Here is a 16,171-nt window from a genome sequence, read left to right as displayed (position 1 = left end):
GTAGGAGACCAGAGTGTTGACAAGAGAGGGTAAAGTGTAAATCGATGAATGGCTTTGTCCTCCTGCTTTAGCTGTTATGGGCTATTGCTCTTTTCTTTGGGGACTTTAGTGTCTGTAATTAGTTATCTTGAACGGAAAGATTCTTCTCTTATTGAACATGTGAGAAATTTGGGGATGTTAATCAGAGCATAACCTTTTCTTAACTTGCTCTTTTTATAGTCCCAGCGAATTAACATTTATCTTAGGGCAGCACAAGAATTTGGCATTTGTATGAAGTGAACTGATTCTCCACCCTTTCTCTTTCTTTATACATAACAAAAACTAAACTCTTTGATAGACTCATCAACAGAATATATTTGTAGGCTTTGAAGTGTAAATTGTGAATTTGTGTGTTTCAACATGACTTTGGGGCACTGCGTGTAAGCGCATGCATGTCTGTGTCCTGGATTAGTTAAAGTCTAATTAAAATTGTTCCTGAAAACTACATACTTAAAGCCAGATATAGGTAGACACATAAAAGCAGCTTGAATTTTTTTTAATAAGTTCTGAGCACTTTTAGTTCTTGTAGGATTAAAGAGAGTCAGGGGAATTGAGCAACTCTGCAAATCTTGTTGCATTTTCACATAGCAAAATAATTATTTAGATCCTCATCTTTAAGTGATCAGTTTTCCTAGTGTTGGCTAGTTTTCCAGCTGCTTTAAGGTGCTTCTCAGTGCTATGGTGGAGCTTGGAAGAAAAGGCAATTCTAATTTACTTTCCTCTTCCCCAGCAAGTTCAGATTTGGTTGGGAAAAGACACAGGCTGGGGTAGTTCAGCAGCGCCATTTGGACTGGCCTCTCCTTGCTGCTTTGGAAGTCCTTTATGGAGATTTTTGGCAGTAGATGGTATCTACTGGCTGCCCCATTAGGGCTGTTTTGCTTGGGCATATTAGTACAGCTGTAATGGGTCCCTTGGTTGTCAAAGTGTCTGGGCTTCTGCCATGCCCCGTCCAAACGCAGTGCACCTATTAACACCAATTAAGGATCACTGTAAAATCAATTACCTGTTCTTAGTTGATTTTGTCTCAGAAGCAACCAATTTCATACTGACATCCAGGCAAGCAGGTAAGGAATGAACGGGTTGATGACACTGTTTTCCCAAGGGCTTTACTTACTTGACATTTTGATGTCTGCTTGATTTAAACATTTACCCCAGCTTTGAAACATTAGGTGAGCAAAGTTTGCTGAACTATCTTCTGTCTTTTAAAGAGGAGAATCCACAAATACCTGTCCTCTCCCTTCCCTCTAGTTGTCCAGTCAACATCATTTTTATTCTTAATCTCTAACAGCAGAAAATGGACTGCCAAGTTTTCCTTGTTTTGCTTTTGGTCGTTCCCTGGGGCTTGCTAAACAAGTCTAGTACCCCAAAATGAAGTTTTATTGCAGTGTCTTATTTCAATTTAAATCAGTGCAGAATTTGGGATTTTAGCTGCTTCTGCATCCAGCCTGTAAAAGGCACCTTACAAAATGGCTTTCAAAGATTTATGAAGACTTGCGTGGTACAGAGGCTGAAAGGAAGTTTAATTACATTCAGCTTTTGGTGATTTCTGTGTCTGAGGATGTGCCCATATACTGTCATCTCAAAGACCATCTAAGAAAATAAAATTGATCAGTGAGCCTTCTGGCTAAAACTCAAATGAGTGCTTTGTCATCTGCCCGTGGAGCGTATGTGCTCAATCACTGCCATCTCCCGAGTGCTCGCCCTAGACTCTCCATCACTGAGATTTGTCCAAAATTTTAATCAAACATTATTTTATACTGAGGCCTTTTCTGTAAATAATTGAATTCTTCTCTTGACATACTCACACATACTGCTTTGTACTATAAAGAAATAATTTCATCTAATCCACGCAACCATTTTGCTTTGGAGACAGTAAAATGTACATCTTGTTTTGTATTAGCTTGTGTAGAGTACAAAGTGTTCAGATAAAAACTTGGCAAGTGCAATTGCTGTCACCTTGTGAATGACATCTCTGCTCATAAAGCTCTGATCAAAGACAGCAAATAATATGGGGACATCATATTTACTTACATAGGAAACTTGGTTTTAAGAGTGGGGATGTGTAGGTGTCTTCGAGTACAGTAATTCACAGGCTAATAATGCCAGAAGCCATAAAATCTCTCAGTTGGAGGTTACTGTGAATAGCAGTACTGAACAATCGGGAAGTACTGCTGAGATGATAGTCTGAATGATGATTGAGTTTTCCTGGAGAGCCCTTATCTGTGTTTAAAATTGTAGGTAATGTTTTTAAATTTAACCGTAATAGAAGTTCATTGAGCCTTCAGAGTGGTTCCCGTTTCCCCTCTTTAAATGGTTTATCATGTTCCGTAGAAATATTCTTGGTCTTTGCATTCAAGCCAAATGTTTGTGTTGCTGTCAAAATGGGGCATTTTACCTTTTTCTGAGCAGAAGCACCAAGAGGACCGAAGCACCAGTGGGATGGGAGGGAGGTTCTCCCTCTAGTTCTTTGAGCTAGGACGCTCACGTGCTTCCTGATGGCACTCTTGGCAGGAGAAGGTTTAAAAGATAGTTTGCTGAGGTTTTATGTACTTGTACCTTGGCAATGTCACTTTATTAATACTGTAGACCTCAACAGGGTTCACTTGTTGACCCTACAGCAAGTTACCTCTAGCTGGGTAAGCCAGAAGCACTCCAGAACACATCTTGCAGGCTTTTTAGGAGTTTCTCTATCAGTTGATGAAAGGAGAAGTTTTCATCCATTGCATTCAAGTTGCACTCGTATACTGTAGCCAAGAGTTTTGGATAGGATCCTATATAGACAAGAGGTACTTATTCTCTTTAAAATTTTAACATGCTTTTTAAGGTGGCAATCCACCCCCCAAAATAGTTTGCATTTCACTACATTAGTATTTTTTTTTCCAGTTGCTAGGAACTAGCCTTCATTGATGAAATGAAGTGTGAAATTCAAAGTACATCTTCATTTAAAAGATAGCAGTGATTGATGTTGCGAGCAGATCTTGCTGCGAATGTACTCTGGTCACTTCAGATGAATTATAGGTCTTGAAATTAAACCCTTAAGTAACTCTCTTGTTAAAAAAAAAAAAAAAATTAAAATGGCTAATTGTAAGAAACTCATTTGAGAAGTATTATTAGAGGAAGAGGATGCTACTGATAACACCAGAAGTTAAATGGTGTTCACATATACTGCTAGACATGATGTGTTTTCTTTTCTAAAGTGTTATGTTAAAAAAGGAGAAAGAGTTTATTTTTCTGTGTCAGATCTCAAGGTGCAGCACAGTGGGTTTGGGGCAGTCATGCTTCCTAAGACAGTGACAAATACATGACCTGGCAACTCACATTTTTCTAACTAGCAAAAAAGTTCAGAAATTAGATTAACAGATAGCCGGAGGATCTGGGAATTTGTGGGGGTGTTTTAGTTTTAAAATCCCAAATAAGCATTCTGCACTGAACTTTTTTTATGGCTACGAAGAAAGAATTGTGTTCCCGAGGTGCTGTGGTCTTGGTATCAAGATCCATCCCTTTGTGTGACGGATAGTTTTGAGCCCTCTGCATCGGACTTGAGGTTCTGTGAAGCCACTGAGAAAAATGTGCCATCAAGGAGAATAATCTGTTTGAGCTTTTCATGATTCCTTCCTGAACTGCTGTTTAGTTGCTGCTGTACTGAAAGGTACATATAATTATGTATGAGTATTTTCTCTTTTACACCTGCTTATATCCTTTTTTTTCCCCTAGGGAAATCTGTAGTTGATTAAAATTACCATGAATTTTCTTTAGATAATTGATACCAAATGAAGCTGTGCACCATGTGTGTATGCATACGTGCAAATACATAAAATTATGGATGCATATATATGTGGACGTAGGGGCATATATATGCACAGCTAATGGGAAATATCTTTCACTTAGTAATTAATTCACTAGTCTTCAGTGTGTGCGGCATCTTAGAGGTCATTCTGCACCGCAGTGTTTTGTATTTTCCACTGTTGGTGCTATAAAAATGCTAATTGTCCCCATGAAGATGTTGGCTGTTTATAAGTGTGTATATGATTGTTTTTCAGCGCTGCGAGATATAAGGAGGTGTTATTTCAGGTTTATAATTTGAATGTGTGATGGATACAACTTTGACAGTTTATTACTTAGAAAAGAAAAAAAAAAAAGACAGTGGTGTGTCGTTCTTCAGTGAATTGATTGCCAGGAGCATGTTATTGACTCTGGTGATAATATCATTATATATTTTACAGTCATAAAATCAAGAAATTCAGATTATGCCCCGAGGGCTTCACACATTTAAATAAAGGATATAGCCATTTCCAGGGCTATTGGTTTAGATTAGCAAGTGCTGTGAAGAATGCGTAGTGTGTTATAAAAGCATACAGAAAAAGCAACAGTGTGCTTATTGCAGTGATGGTTTGGTTTATTTTGTTTTTCTATTTATGAAATACGCTTACTTACAGATCCCCTGGGAGAATGAACAGCATTTGCTCTAAATGTTAGCATATTAATATAACGGTAGCTTGGTGCACTGTTGGGCTAAGAGCCGAAATCAAGTGTAATCCTTGACTTGTACCAAGAGTGAGGATAAGTCTTCTTGAGACACTCAGCAAAATACATAGTGCCTGGGAAGAAAACCTTGCATGAGCTTCAGTCTGCAAAGTTAAGAGCATTACTTGGAGCCAGATAACCTAATGCAAACACAGCTAGCTATCCCTCTTGACGTCAAAGTCAGGGTTCAATGGCAGCTGGTGGGCTGCTGTGATGGTAACGTCCCCCGAGCAGCTCCAGTGACCACTGCTGATGGGTACGGCCTGGGGAACACCCACCTGCGGCACTCAACGGGGGCTGCTTTGACCTGCATCTTCCACAATAGCTTATGCTCCTCTTGGACTGTTTACCAGTCACATCTTGGGATTGAATGCGGTTGAGTACTTGGGGGTTTACCAGTCACATCTTGGGATTGAATGCGGTTGAGTACTTGGGGGTTTGGGCTCGGGTCTGTCTCTAGCTTGCTTTACAGAATCTGAGTTTAATTAAGGTATATTGCCTCAAATAAAAATGACTGACTGTGTTAAAAACCTTGTTTATTACTTCTACAGTATGCTTAGTGAGATGGATAAAATACCTTAGCACTGGTCATGATGATAAGCCTCTCCCTACTTTAGATGCAAGCTCAGAAGCACATTGCATCACCCAGCTCCAGGGATTTATTGTTCTCTTCAAAGACTGTGGAAGTCCAAGTGCAATGTCACAACTCAGCAGCAAAGGTCATGTTTTCCCACTTATGCAGGAGCAGTGGCTCCAGCTGGAACACATATGGCTTAAAGGTGAACAGTGACATCTATAGAAGTAGATAAAATAATCACTCTTACATTTACATTTTAAGGACCTCTGAGGATTATAAATCTATATGCTGCAAACAAAACATTTCTTTGCCTGTGTCAACAGCAGCACATTTTCTAATTAAAAGTGATCACCTTCCTAAATTGAATTTGTGTGCTGTTGTTGGTGGTGGGTTTTTAGCTTATGCATTTTTTCTCAGTTTGGGGCATGAGAATCAAACCGGTTTTAGTTTTGTTGATAATCTGGTTCCATTTTGGATTGTGAAGCACTTGTGTCAAGTTGCGAACAAATGCTTAGGATATTTCTTTGCTTATGAAAAGATATTTATGCAAGCATTTTAGAGCAAACCATGGGAAAATACTCATTGGTCTTGAAGTTAAAAAAGTTTTAAGACAAACATTTAATTTAGGTTCATTTTAGAATGACCTAGTGGTGCTAGTCCTCTGATGAAGAACACTGGGCAGATCCCTACCTGCGCAGGGTGCGGTGGACAACTGAGATGGGCATCAGCTGCTCACTTGGCATGGCTTTGGCAGCTGTGGTCTTCCCTGCAGTCAAGAAATCCTAAAATGAGATCTCAGGAAATGTGCGTTGTGGAAAGAAGCAGTTGTCATTAAACATGTGCTTCTAATTTTGCTGTAGATTATGGTCTAGTAATGATTTGAGACCTCAAGCTTCAGTTTTCCATAAAATCTTCATAGTTGGTTTATGAATGTCCCCCTTCCTGCCCTTGACATGCTATTTGTAGTTTGAGGAAGGCAAGCTGAGAGTGAGAGCCCCAAGATGTGGCTTCTCATTATTCAGATAAAACTGAGCTCCAGCAGTAAGTGCAGCCCTGCATCCGGGATAATCCTCCTTCCCGCAGGCTGGGATCGAGCAAGTGCGGTGGCAGGGGGTGGCTGGAGAGCTGAACGTGACGGCAGGTCTCTGCTGACAAAGGCAGGAGCTACGAAGAAGAAAAGATTGATTCCGCTTGTTATGTGGAAAGAAAGAGGCAGCACTTCCCCGGATGGATTTCTGGCACAGGCACAGCTCTCTGGTTTAGTGGTTTAACGTTAGCCCTCACCCTCCTCTGAAGCTTAAGAAGAATTACAGCCTTGTAATTCAGGCATCTCTTATTTATGCAGTTTCAAACACAGCAAGAACCTTGTTCAAGAACTGTCATTAAAAAAAAACTTTTTTGTTTTAATGATGAGATGTTTATGAGAGTCTGGACTATCTGCCTGGTAAGTGTCCAGTGTGCAAATGAAGTACCTCCCTGCATAAATCCCACATCTCGTAAGTGCTATAAAATCAACCATACTGACAGTGTTTGTCGTATGGTAATTTTCCGAGCAGGTAGAAAGTTTTTCAGTGCTGATTACAGCACCAAAATTTGGAAATACAGTATGAGCATAGCTCGGGGGAGATCTGGATATATGCTGAGAAATGGTGACTGTTGCAGATGGCTGATTTATAATATAGGGCAGTGTCTGCGTGCATTCTCTGTGCTTTTTCATGGGACATATGCTCTAGGGTTTTATGGATGAATTTGTAGTCTCTAGTAATTTGCAGTTTCCACCACAGTTTAGAATATCTACATCATTTTCAGGTTGATGATTTTTCCCAGTCGTTTATCCCAAAAGCACTTTATCCTACTTAATCTGGGTCATAATTGACAGGGGACTTGTGCGTAAGCAAACATAGCCATAAGTTGTGTTTGAATGGGCTATTAATGTCAGGGATTCAGTTACGTGCAGCAAAATAGATCAGAGGTTGGAATAAGTATAAATGTTCAAATAACTGACGAATGCAAGGTCGCTGTCATGAGTCAGTCCCAGGAAACACTCTTGAGCAGTTACGTGCACATGCTATTAGCTAACAGCTGCCTTCGGCTGTAACGAAGACATAAGGTTGAAAATTGTTGGCAAGAAAGCTGTTGGAATTGGATTTTATTTACTGCAAATCAACAGGATATATTTGTAAGTATAAAAGACACATGGAAAAGTCCACTGTTACTGTTGTACTTTGTTGTTTCTCCAGATGTTCTCCCTCCTGCCCCACTCTGGAGCTGAAAGTGGAAAATGGTTTTTCATTGTTTTTAGTTGACGGTGCCAACATCTGCCTTGGCATTGCCCTGGGGAATGATATTAGCACTACTTCGAGTTTCTGATTTATCATTTGTGTCTCATTAGATTTTTTTTTTTTAATAATATATAATTTAAGATCATGAAGTTTCAACCCTCTGTTTAATTCTTCTTGAGGAAGCGGGAGTGAAGACGAATCAAGGGAAACAGTTAGGTGGCCACTGAACTATCACAGCAACACTTAACCAGCTGCCTTATTTTTAAGGGGCTATAAATGAGGCATTAAAACGTTGGTCTGAGCTGATATATTTCATTGAAAGAAATAGTATTTGTGTGCTCAAACACACTTGACAATCTCAATATGCTTAAAATAGCTCTATTTTTTAACAGACTTTTAGTCCATCAGTAGTTCACAGCGTGGACTGTGCTGTACTCTCAAGGAAGGAGAACCAAATGAGTATCTTCATTCGGAAGTACTCTTTGTTGGTCCTGTACAGTCTAGTTTTTCCTATAATGGTATTGTAAAAATTTCAATTCCATAGTTTATTCATCCACTTGATGGGTGTGCAACACTAGCGAAGTTGACCCAAGTGTTGACTGCTGAAAAAGGTGCTTTTGATAGAAATGCAAAACAAAATAGCTTTTTCCGCCAAAGCTTCTGTATTTCTGTTTATCAAAAACTAGCTGCACAGAAGCAGATTTTATTATTTTTTCTGTACTTTAAACTGACTTTTCAAATAGGCATGAGCTTTGCAGAAAATTTGGGCCAAAATTCTCAAATATAGGTGTCTAATACTAGATTCTTACCTATGGTTCATTTACAGCAGGCTCTAGCTCTTAGTTCATTTTTTACAATAGCTAGAAGGATGGGGCAAAATCTGTGACTAGAGCTCCTAGGTGGTAATAGTATAAATTTTAGCAACATCAGTCCGTGTTTAGGCAAGTTTTCTGGTGGAATCTGTTGGGTTCGAGAAACTTCGAATTCTTTAAGATCTCACATTTTTGCTTGCTTCTTTGTGCCTTGGAAACTGTATGTTTGGTTACTTGTTTGATTACAGTTATTTACAGTTCACTGCTGGTTTTTTGAGATCCTAGCAAGAAATTCCTCAGACAGCTGCAAAATTTATCTTTAATCAATTTTAGGAAGACTGAGTCCCTAACTAATATATTTCTTCCAGCTAAGACACTGAATAAACACTTCTGCAGATACTCGGGGAAAAAGTCTTCCTGACAAAACTATCCCTTTCATGGATTGCTGTAGTGTCATCGTCGTGTGGTTCAGGCTAGTTTGAGCGTTGTAATGTATGTACATTGGCCTTTTCAGTACTGTGCTATCTTATCCCCGATTGCTTTTTTATTAAGAAACATCTTGTGCCATTTTTTAAGCTTCTCAGGGTGAGCCTGTGACAGCCGACATTGCTGAGTTACGTTTTTTCTGTATATGTCTATAAACAGAAAGAATAGAACAAGGAGACAGTATTTTTTGTGAATATTTTAGAGCAGCAATATCCTAGGCAAATAGCATCATTTGTTTTTTCATCATTCAAATGGTAATAGTGTAAATATTGCTGATATGGTTAGATAAATTGGTATATGAGGAAATAGTAGCATGTTTCTGTTAGAGTTTTGTCTGCAAAATGATTCTCTTTTTGAGAATTCTCAAAAAGAATTCTCTAGTGTATTGGGATTAAAACAACCCGTACAGATCAGAAGTTTTCAGATCCATGAGGTCTGATTCAGGCTTATCTCTTATTTCTGTAAACCTAATTTGTGTGCAAATTTCGTGCAGAAGATTTTGTATGGCAACAACTCCACTGTGAATTCATTTGAGTGTACTACCTCAAATGAATTTGACTACCTCAAATGAACTAGGCCAAAAGGTTTTATTGAGCTAGTACTTTTCTTCTAATTTTATTGAAATGTTTGTATGTTTAGGTGTTGAGGTGGGAGTTAGATCTAATTTGCCACTTAATTGTGAGTATTTATTTGTTTATTTTCCTTTGCACTCACGCAAATTTCCTTGTTTCCCTTATGTCTTTTCAGGTCAGGATCGCAGTGAAGCCACTTTAATAAAGAGGTTTAAAGGTGACGGTGTCCGATACAAAGCCAAACTGATTGGGATAGATGAGGTTTCTGCCGCACGAGGAGACAAGTTATGCCAAGACTCCATGATGAAGCTCAAGGTGCAGTGAAACTTTTAATGTTTAATATTATGGAGTCAAGGGGAGCGAATTTCAGCTTGAACTTATACTCGTTTTCCTTTCGTGACACTGAGTCACACTCTGGTTAATTATGTATTGAAATCAGTCAATTTTATATGAACTCCTGGCTGGTATTGCTTATCCCAGTTTAATTTTAATACATTATCTCTGAGTTCAGTAGTTATTCATGATTGACGCCATTGCAATTTGTCCACAAATTATAAACAACACATCTGCAAATTGAATAATTTTATTATGCAAAAGGGAGGGTAAACCACTACAAAGAAAAAAGGGTATATCAGAACATTTTATATGACTGCTAATCAACTACAGCCCCGCCTTTGACCGTTTTCTCCTGTCGGGACAGGCAGGAAGGGGTGAGTGACATTGTGGGGTGCAGGTAGCCTGCACAGATATAGAGGGGAACTGGTGTCCTCACTGGGAGGATAATGTCTTGCACTTCTAATGGCAGGATTGATGGGTTACAATATCAGGAGGCAGTGCCCTGAGAGGACAGAGCATGAGAAGATAAAGAGGAGTCCCCAGAGTTTTGGGAAAGAAATGGAGCAGTGACAAAAGCAGATTTTGAGTAGGCTGCAAACTTAGAGTGTAGACAGAGTCTGAAAGCAGTAGTGGTGTAGGAGGGTGGACTTTCTGGAGCACGCTAGACATCTCTCTGCCTCAGTCTTTTCTTACAACCCTCAAAGAGCGTAGGAGCTCTCTATAGGAAGCATCCTTTAGGTGGCCCCGGGAAACGTGGAAGAGCTGGAGTGGTTGAGGAGGAAGGATAGATTGTGTTTTTCTTGAGTGCAGTGTTGGCTGTTGGCTTCCCATCTGCATTGTAGGGTTACAAGCTAGGTCTAGGAGTAAACTCTCCACAGTCTTTTTCCCGTTGTTTTCTCCGCAGCACTCTACCAAGAGCTGATGGATTTCCCATTACTAATTTTTTCAGGAGGACAAATCACTAAATAGTATCTTTTACACTACCAACTAGCAGGGTTCCAGTCCTGAGGAACCGGGAGGAATAGGTGGTTATTCATGAATAAACAGCAAAGGATGACATGCATCTTACGGTTCAACAGCCTAAAAGAAAGATCTGGTAGATAATTTACAGTTACGAACATTTTATGGTGAGCAAAAACTATTGTAAAAGGTGCACTGCTGATTTATCACATCTGCCAAACAATATTCCTATCTGTTTTAATTGTATGCTGGATATTTCTCATCATTTCATAGTTCCTAGAAGCAACTTGGCAGAATTGTCACTGTTCTGCTGCACAAGCCTTTTTGTCTCTCTCCTCCATGGATTACCATTTCCACATCTCCCAGATGCCCGATACCTGTTTGCATAGTGCCGAGATTGATCTAAACGGTGTTGTGAGATGACTAAAACTACTAAGGGAAGGGAGCATTAGAAATTCATGTTTGTATGTAAGGCAGCATAGCATGAAGTTACGGGCTCTGGAAACCTAGTGTCTAGCAATATGAGTTTTAAGGCCAGGCATAAAGTTTTGAAGTGACTTTTGACAAATCACTCTGTTTTTTTCTCTTTAATTTTCATGTTTGTGTAATGAGAACAATGACCTCATGAAGGTCTAAAAACATAAATTAGTGGTTGTTAAAACATGTTGAAATTGCAGAGCACCAGATAAAGGCTAAGTATTTTTATTTATTTACTAGTGCAATTGATTACATTTGATCTTAGTACAGTGTCATTCGTCAGGGCAGGCTCCTGAGAAGGTGGAAATAGAAGTTACTGTTCTAGTTATGCTGTGGGAGAATAATACATGAAATGCATATCAGCACGTTCACTTGAGAAGTAAAAGCCTGAGATTATGAAAAAAACTAACCCTCAATACCAGTTTTTTACAGCAGAGGTGTGGTTTGATTTTGCTTATTCCAGATAAGTGTGCCCATGAAGTAAGCTAAAGTTGTTGGCATTTCTTTTCTTCCACTGCTTATTTGGGTTTTTTTTCTTTAAAAAAAGAAAACCAAACAGCTTGCAGCTGGGAAAAGTGTGCTAGAAATGACCTTCAGCTTCCATGAAAACAAATTTCACGGAGGCTTAGCTGGTGCAGGGGTTGGAAGTGGGAGCACATTTGAAATGCTCTCTGGGTAGCATAAAGAGATGCGGTACGTTGGAAAAAGGGAGAAAGCCAGAAGTAAAAGGCAGACTGTTCCTGGAAAGCCCTTAAGTTTTCCTAGAAAAGTGGTGAATCGTCCACAAGCAAATCTTTGTGCTCTGCTGTGGCACCTAGAAGAATAATGAAACCAGCCAAACTGTTCTTTGTTTCAATAGGGAATTGTTGCTGCGGCTCGTTCGAAAGGAGAACATAAACAAAAAATCTTCTTAACAGTCTCCTTTGGGGGAATCAAAATCTTCGATGAGAAGACAGGGGTAAGTAAAATAATCATGAGATGGAACAAAATTGAATCTTTTCATGGATGTTTCTTTAAAAGCATTTCCTGCCTGGGCAGTAATATCTCACCAGTGTAAAGCACACACGAAGCATCTGACAAGCTCTGATACATGGGTTATCATGTATCAGAGCAAGCCATTAGATGACTGAGGTGTAAAGTGTAGCATGGGGACATGGTTTATTGTAAAGCCTGGTCCTGGATACTTCTGCAGAACTACTTACTTGAGTACACAGATGCTCCTTACGTGCATAAACACTCACAGCTCTGAGTCCAGAAAGTGGTGAGAAGGGATTTGTTTTCTTCTGCCAGATAAAAAGTTGTTTATTGGAAATACCAGCCCACTGTCTGCAGAAGGCTTTAGCAGTCCAAGGTACAGACTGGTGTCTGTGCCCATATGGGTTTTCTTATCCAGCCTAGGCCCAACTGCACCAGTCCTCTGGATGCTGCTTAAGATTCCTCAGTAGTACCAAGTGACTTCTGAGAGTCTGATGGCAAGGGATTAGGATTAGAGGCTAGGATTGTCTTGGATTGGGCCCTTTGTGTCAGGGGAAGCTGAGGGGAAGAAAACAAGCTGGAACAGGGAGCTGCAGACAACCCTAGGAGAGCGAAGCTTGTTTTCCCCAAGGCTGAGATGGAGAGGGAGAAGGAAGGGCACTGGGAGCTGGGGAGCTCCTGGAAGCAGCACACACTTAGCTGGGATTGCCCTGAAGATGTCCAAGGGGAATCCTAAAGAATTCTGTCAGGTCCATAATTCCAGATCAGTGCAGTCGCAGTCACCATAATGTGATATACTCCTATTAACAGCAGTGTCTGTCTTCTGTCAGATATGTAGTAACCATAAGAATCAGAGCTTTTGTATCATCAGTGGTAGAAAAAGTATATGTTGTATGGAATTGGAGGTAAAAGATACTGGAAAGTTTCAGGTTGCCGTTGAGGTTGCCAAGCAGCAACTCATCCAGTAGCATCTGGTCGAGGAAGCTGCAGGAGACTTCCATGCCTTACGCAGTTTTTGCCACAGAAATCTCATGTTTGATTTTTTAAATTGCTCTGAAAGAAGAAACCTAAGCAAAACATTATACTACTTAGATATAAAGTGACAACACACAAACTGTTTTAATCCTAATTAAGAAGATTTTTTACAGCAGTTTAAGCTCTGCCTTGAATTTTAAAAAGCTCTTGATTTAATCTTTTGAAAGATTAACTATTTAACATGATGCCAGAAATAAAACCCTACTGATGATAGATGAAATTATCTTTGCCAGTTAATTTATATTATTAGAAAATCAATGTCATTGAGCTCACTGATACATAATACAAGTAGTTAGTAATGAAAAGTTCATTGAATGTGTTGTGTACAGCATGCATAAAGTATTCATACAAAAGCAGTATTTAAGAGAACATTGCTGAGGTTACAGCCTGTGTTCAGAGATAGGAAATGTCAGGATTAGGGCTGCCAGTGCGGTCATGGTTGGGTCCTCTAATAAACAGACATTAAGGTAGTATTTAACTATGCGATGACATACTTTTTTTGGCCAGAGAATACCAGCTTCATTTGGTGTACAGAACAGAGTGTAATACACTGAACAATATGGCAATATTTTGTTTTCTTTTCTTCAGTGTGCAGCCTACTGCCTTGCCAAGCACTGTGCAAATTGCACTGAGGCCACAATTACTTTCCTAAGACTAAAGCCTTTTCTTGGGAAAATAAAAAAAGAAGAGAGAGAGACTTGTCCTGTGGCACTTGTCTCTGAATGTTTCACAAACATAGGATTTATTTTCATGAAATAAAGAGGGAAAAGGGGATGTGTTTAGAAACAAAGGTGTGGTTTAGCCAAATTGCCTTTCCTGCAGCATCCTGCACACTCTCCTATCTGCAACTAGTGAGGCAGGGACATGAGAACAAGTCTCCTTCATTTCATAACTTTGATACCCTGTACTCTAAATCTGACATAACTGTATCATCCTTATAGTGACCCTGTCACTCACTCACTGAGGCTTAGACTGAAACCTTTAAATACACCTTCCAGACATCTGCCCCTGAGCTGCCAGAGTGATGGACAGGAGTATTGAGTTGTCCTTGAAACAGGACTGTGGCAGAGGGATGTGGGGAGCTTTTGACATCAGTTTTTACGTGGTTTTTTTGGAAAGCTGGAGAATTGTGCTTTCCATGCCAAGCTTTTGAAACAGGGATGCATGAACTCCTTTCCCGGTTCTTCATAGCCACCATCCCTTTGGCTTTTTCCCCAGCTTGGTTCTCTCCATGTCCCAAAGTTTCACGTCTTTGACCACTCTTCTCATAGTCTCTCTCATCTAGCCTGTCTCTGCTTCGTCAGCCTACAGTTGACCTACATCTCATTCCCGTTCCTGCTGGTAGTCACATACAGTCTCAACATCTGAAATACACTGGGTAACGTGAGCAACAGGTCATGGACAGACCGCGACAGTGTCTCTGGGCTCTCTGAACCTGCAGGAGCACTACTGAGGCAAGGTGCTTTCCACAGCACAAGAGACAAATACTTAGGGGTGATGCACTGTGTCTCATCCATACAGCTTTGGCTCGTCCTGGTGTCAGGCTAAGAGATGTCAGCTGTCGTAGTAGTAAATAATACCATCTGTGTAGTCTCATGTCAATGTCTGTGTGCTAAAGTCACCCCCAAAGAAAGCTGCATTACTGCTATAATGTGGAGCCTCCTATAAAGCACAATAAGGATGATGCAATTAGGCAATGCAGGACACTGATAATCCCATTCTTGATTTAGAAGCAATAGAGAAAATTCCATAAGCTGGCTAAACTGGAGATGTACGATTGCTCAGCCTGGCTCTTTTGATGGGACAGAAGGGAAAGGGGCAGCAAAAAGTTTGTGGTTTGCTCACACAGGTCTTCTGGTATCACAGAATCACAGAATCACAGAATCATATAGGTTGGAAAAGACCTTTAAGATCATCGAGTCCAACCATAAACCTAACACTGCCAAAAACCACCACTACACCATGTCTCTAAGTACCTCATCCAAACGTCCTTTAAATACCTCCAGGGATGGCGACTCAACCACTTCCCTGGGCAGTCTGTTCCAATGCTTGATAACCCTCTCGGTGAAGAAAAATTTCCTAATATCCAGTCTAAACCTCCCCTGGCGCAACTTGAGGCCATTTCCTCTCGTCCTATCACTTGTTACCTGGGAGAAGAGACCGACCCCCACCTCTCTACAACCTCCTTTCAGGTAGTTGTAGAGAGCGATGAGGTCTCCCCTCAGCCTCCTTTTCTCCAGGCTAAACAGTCCAGCTCCCTCAGCCGCTCCTCATAAGACTTCTGCTCCAGACCCTTCACCAGCTTCGTTGCCCTTCTCTGTACGCGCTCCAGTACCTCAATATCCCTCTTGTAGTGGGGGGCCCAAAACTGAACACAGTATTCGAGGTGCGGCCTCACCAGTGCCGAGTACAGGGGCACAATCACTTCCCTAGTCCTGCTGGCCACGCTATTTTTGATACAGGCCAGGATGCCATTGGCCTTCTTGGCCGCCTGGGCACACTGCTGGCTCATATTCAGGCGGCTGTCAACCAACACCCCCAGGTCCTTCTCTGCCAGGCAGCTTTCCAGCCACTCTTCCCCAAGCCTGTAGCGTTGCATGGGGTTGCTGTGGCCCAAGTGCAGGACCTTGCACTTGGCCTTGTTAAACCTCATACAATTCACCCCAGCCCATCGATCCAGCCTGTCCTGTATCAATGTTAAACTTAAGAGTTTATAAAGTTTGGAGACTGACATTCACATTCATGCAACAGGGAAAAAAAATATGCCCTTAATAGGGAACAGCCTGGGTAATCTTGCATTTGCTTTCTCCTCCTTTAACTGCTTTCCCTGTCCCCCACAATGCTTTCTCTTTAGTTGTATTTTCGTAATTTTAGGATTCCCAAATGGATATTTTGGGGCACAGTGCTCATTTATTGTTTATTTGGAAAGGTTATTTACCTCTCCAGAGTGTCCTTTCTTAATTTTTGTCATTGGCTACTGCTATCATGTCTGCCACAATGGCAGTCTCATGTGATAGAAAAGAGAAAAAATATTCTGAAAAAATGTAGGCTCCTGTATGTTCAGTATCTTGTAGGCTACTATTGGATTTTAATTTA

At 40.5% G+C, this 16,171-nt stretch overlaps 1 protein-coding gene across 1 annotated transcript in view; it reads left to right on the top strand.

The window, feature by feature from the left end:
- The window catches only part of DAB1 (DAB adaptor protein 1), a 123,626-nt gene that overhangs the window by 46,236 nt on the left and 61,219 nt on the right, over positions 1-16,171 (top strand). Inside the window, exons 2-3 of the mRNA XM_075506647.1 lie at positions 9,468-9,607; positions 11,925-12,023. Coding sequence (XP_075362762.1) covers positions 9,468-9,607; positions 11,925-12,023 — 239 coding nt within the window. The remainder of the gene's footprint in view (positions 1-9,467; positions 9,608-11,924; positions 12,024-16,171) is intronic.

Source organism: Mycteria americana, chromosome 7 (assembly GCF_035582795.1).
Source record: "Mycteria americana isolate JAX WOST 10 ecotype Jacksonville Zoo and Gardens chromosome 7, USCA_MyAme_1.0, whole genome shotgun sequence".
In the NCBI taxonomy this organism is placed as follows: Eukaryota; Metazoa; Chordata; class Aves; order Ciconiiformes; family Ciconiidae; genus Mycteria; species Mycteria americana.
Note: the sequence above shows the minus strand (reverse complement) of the source record. Positions and strands in the feature narration are given on the sequence as shown.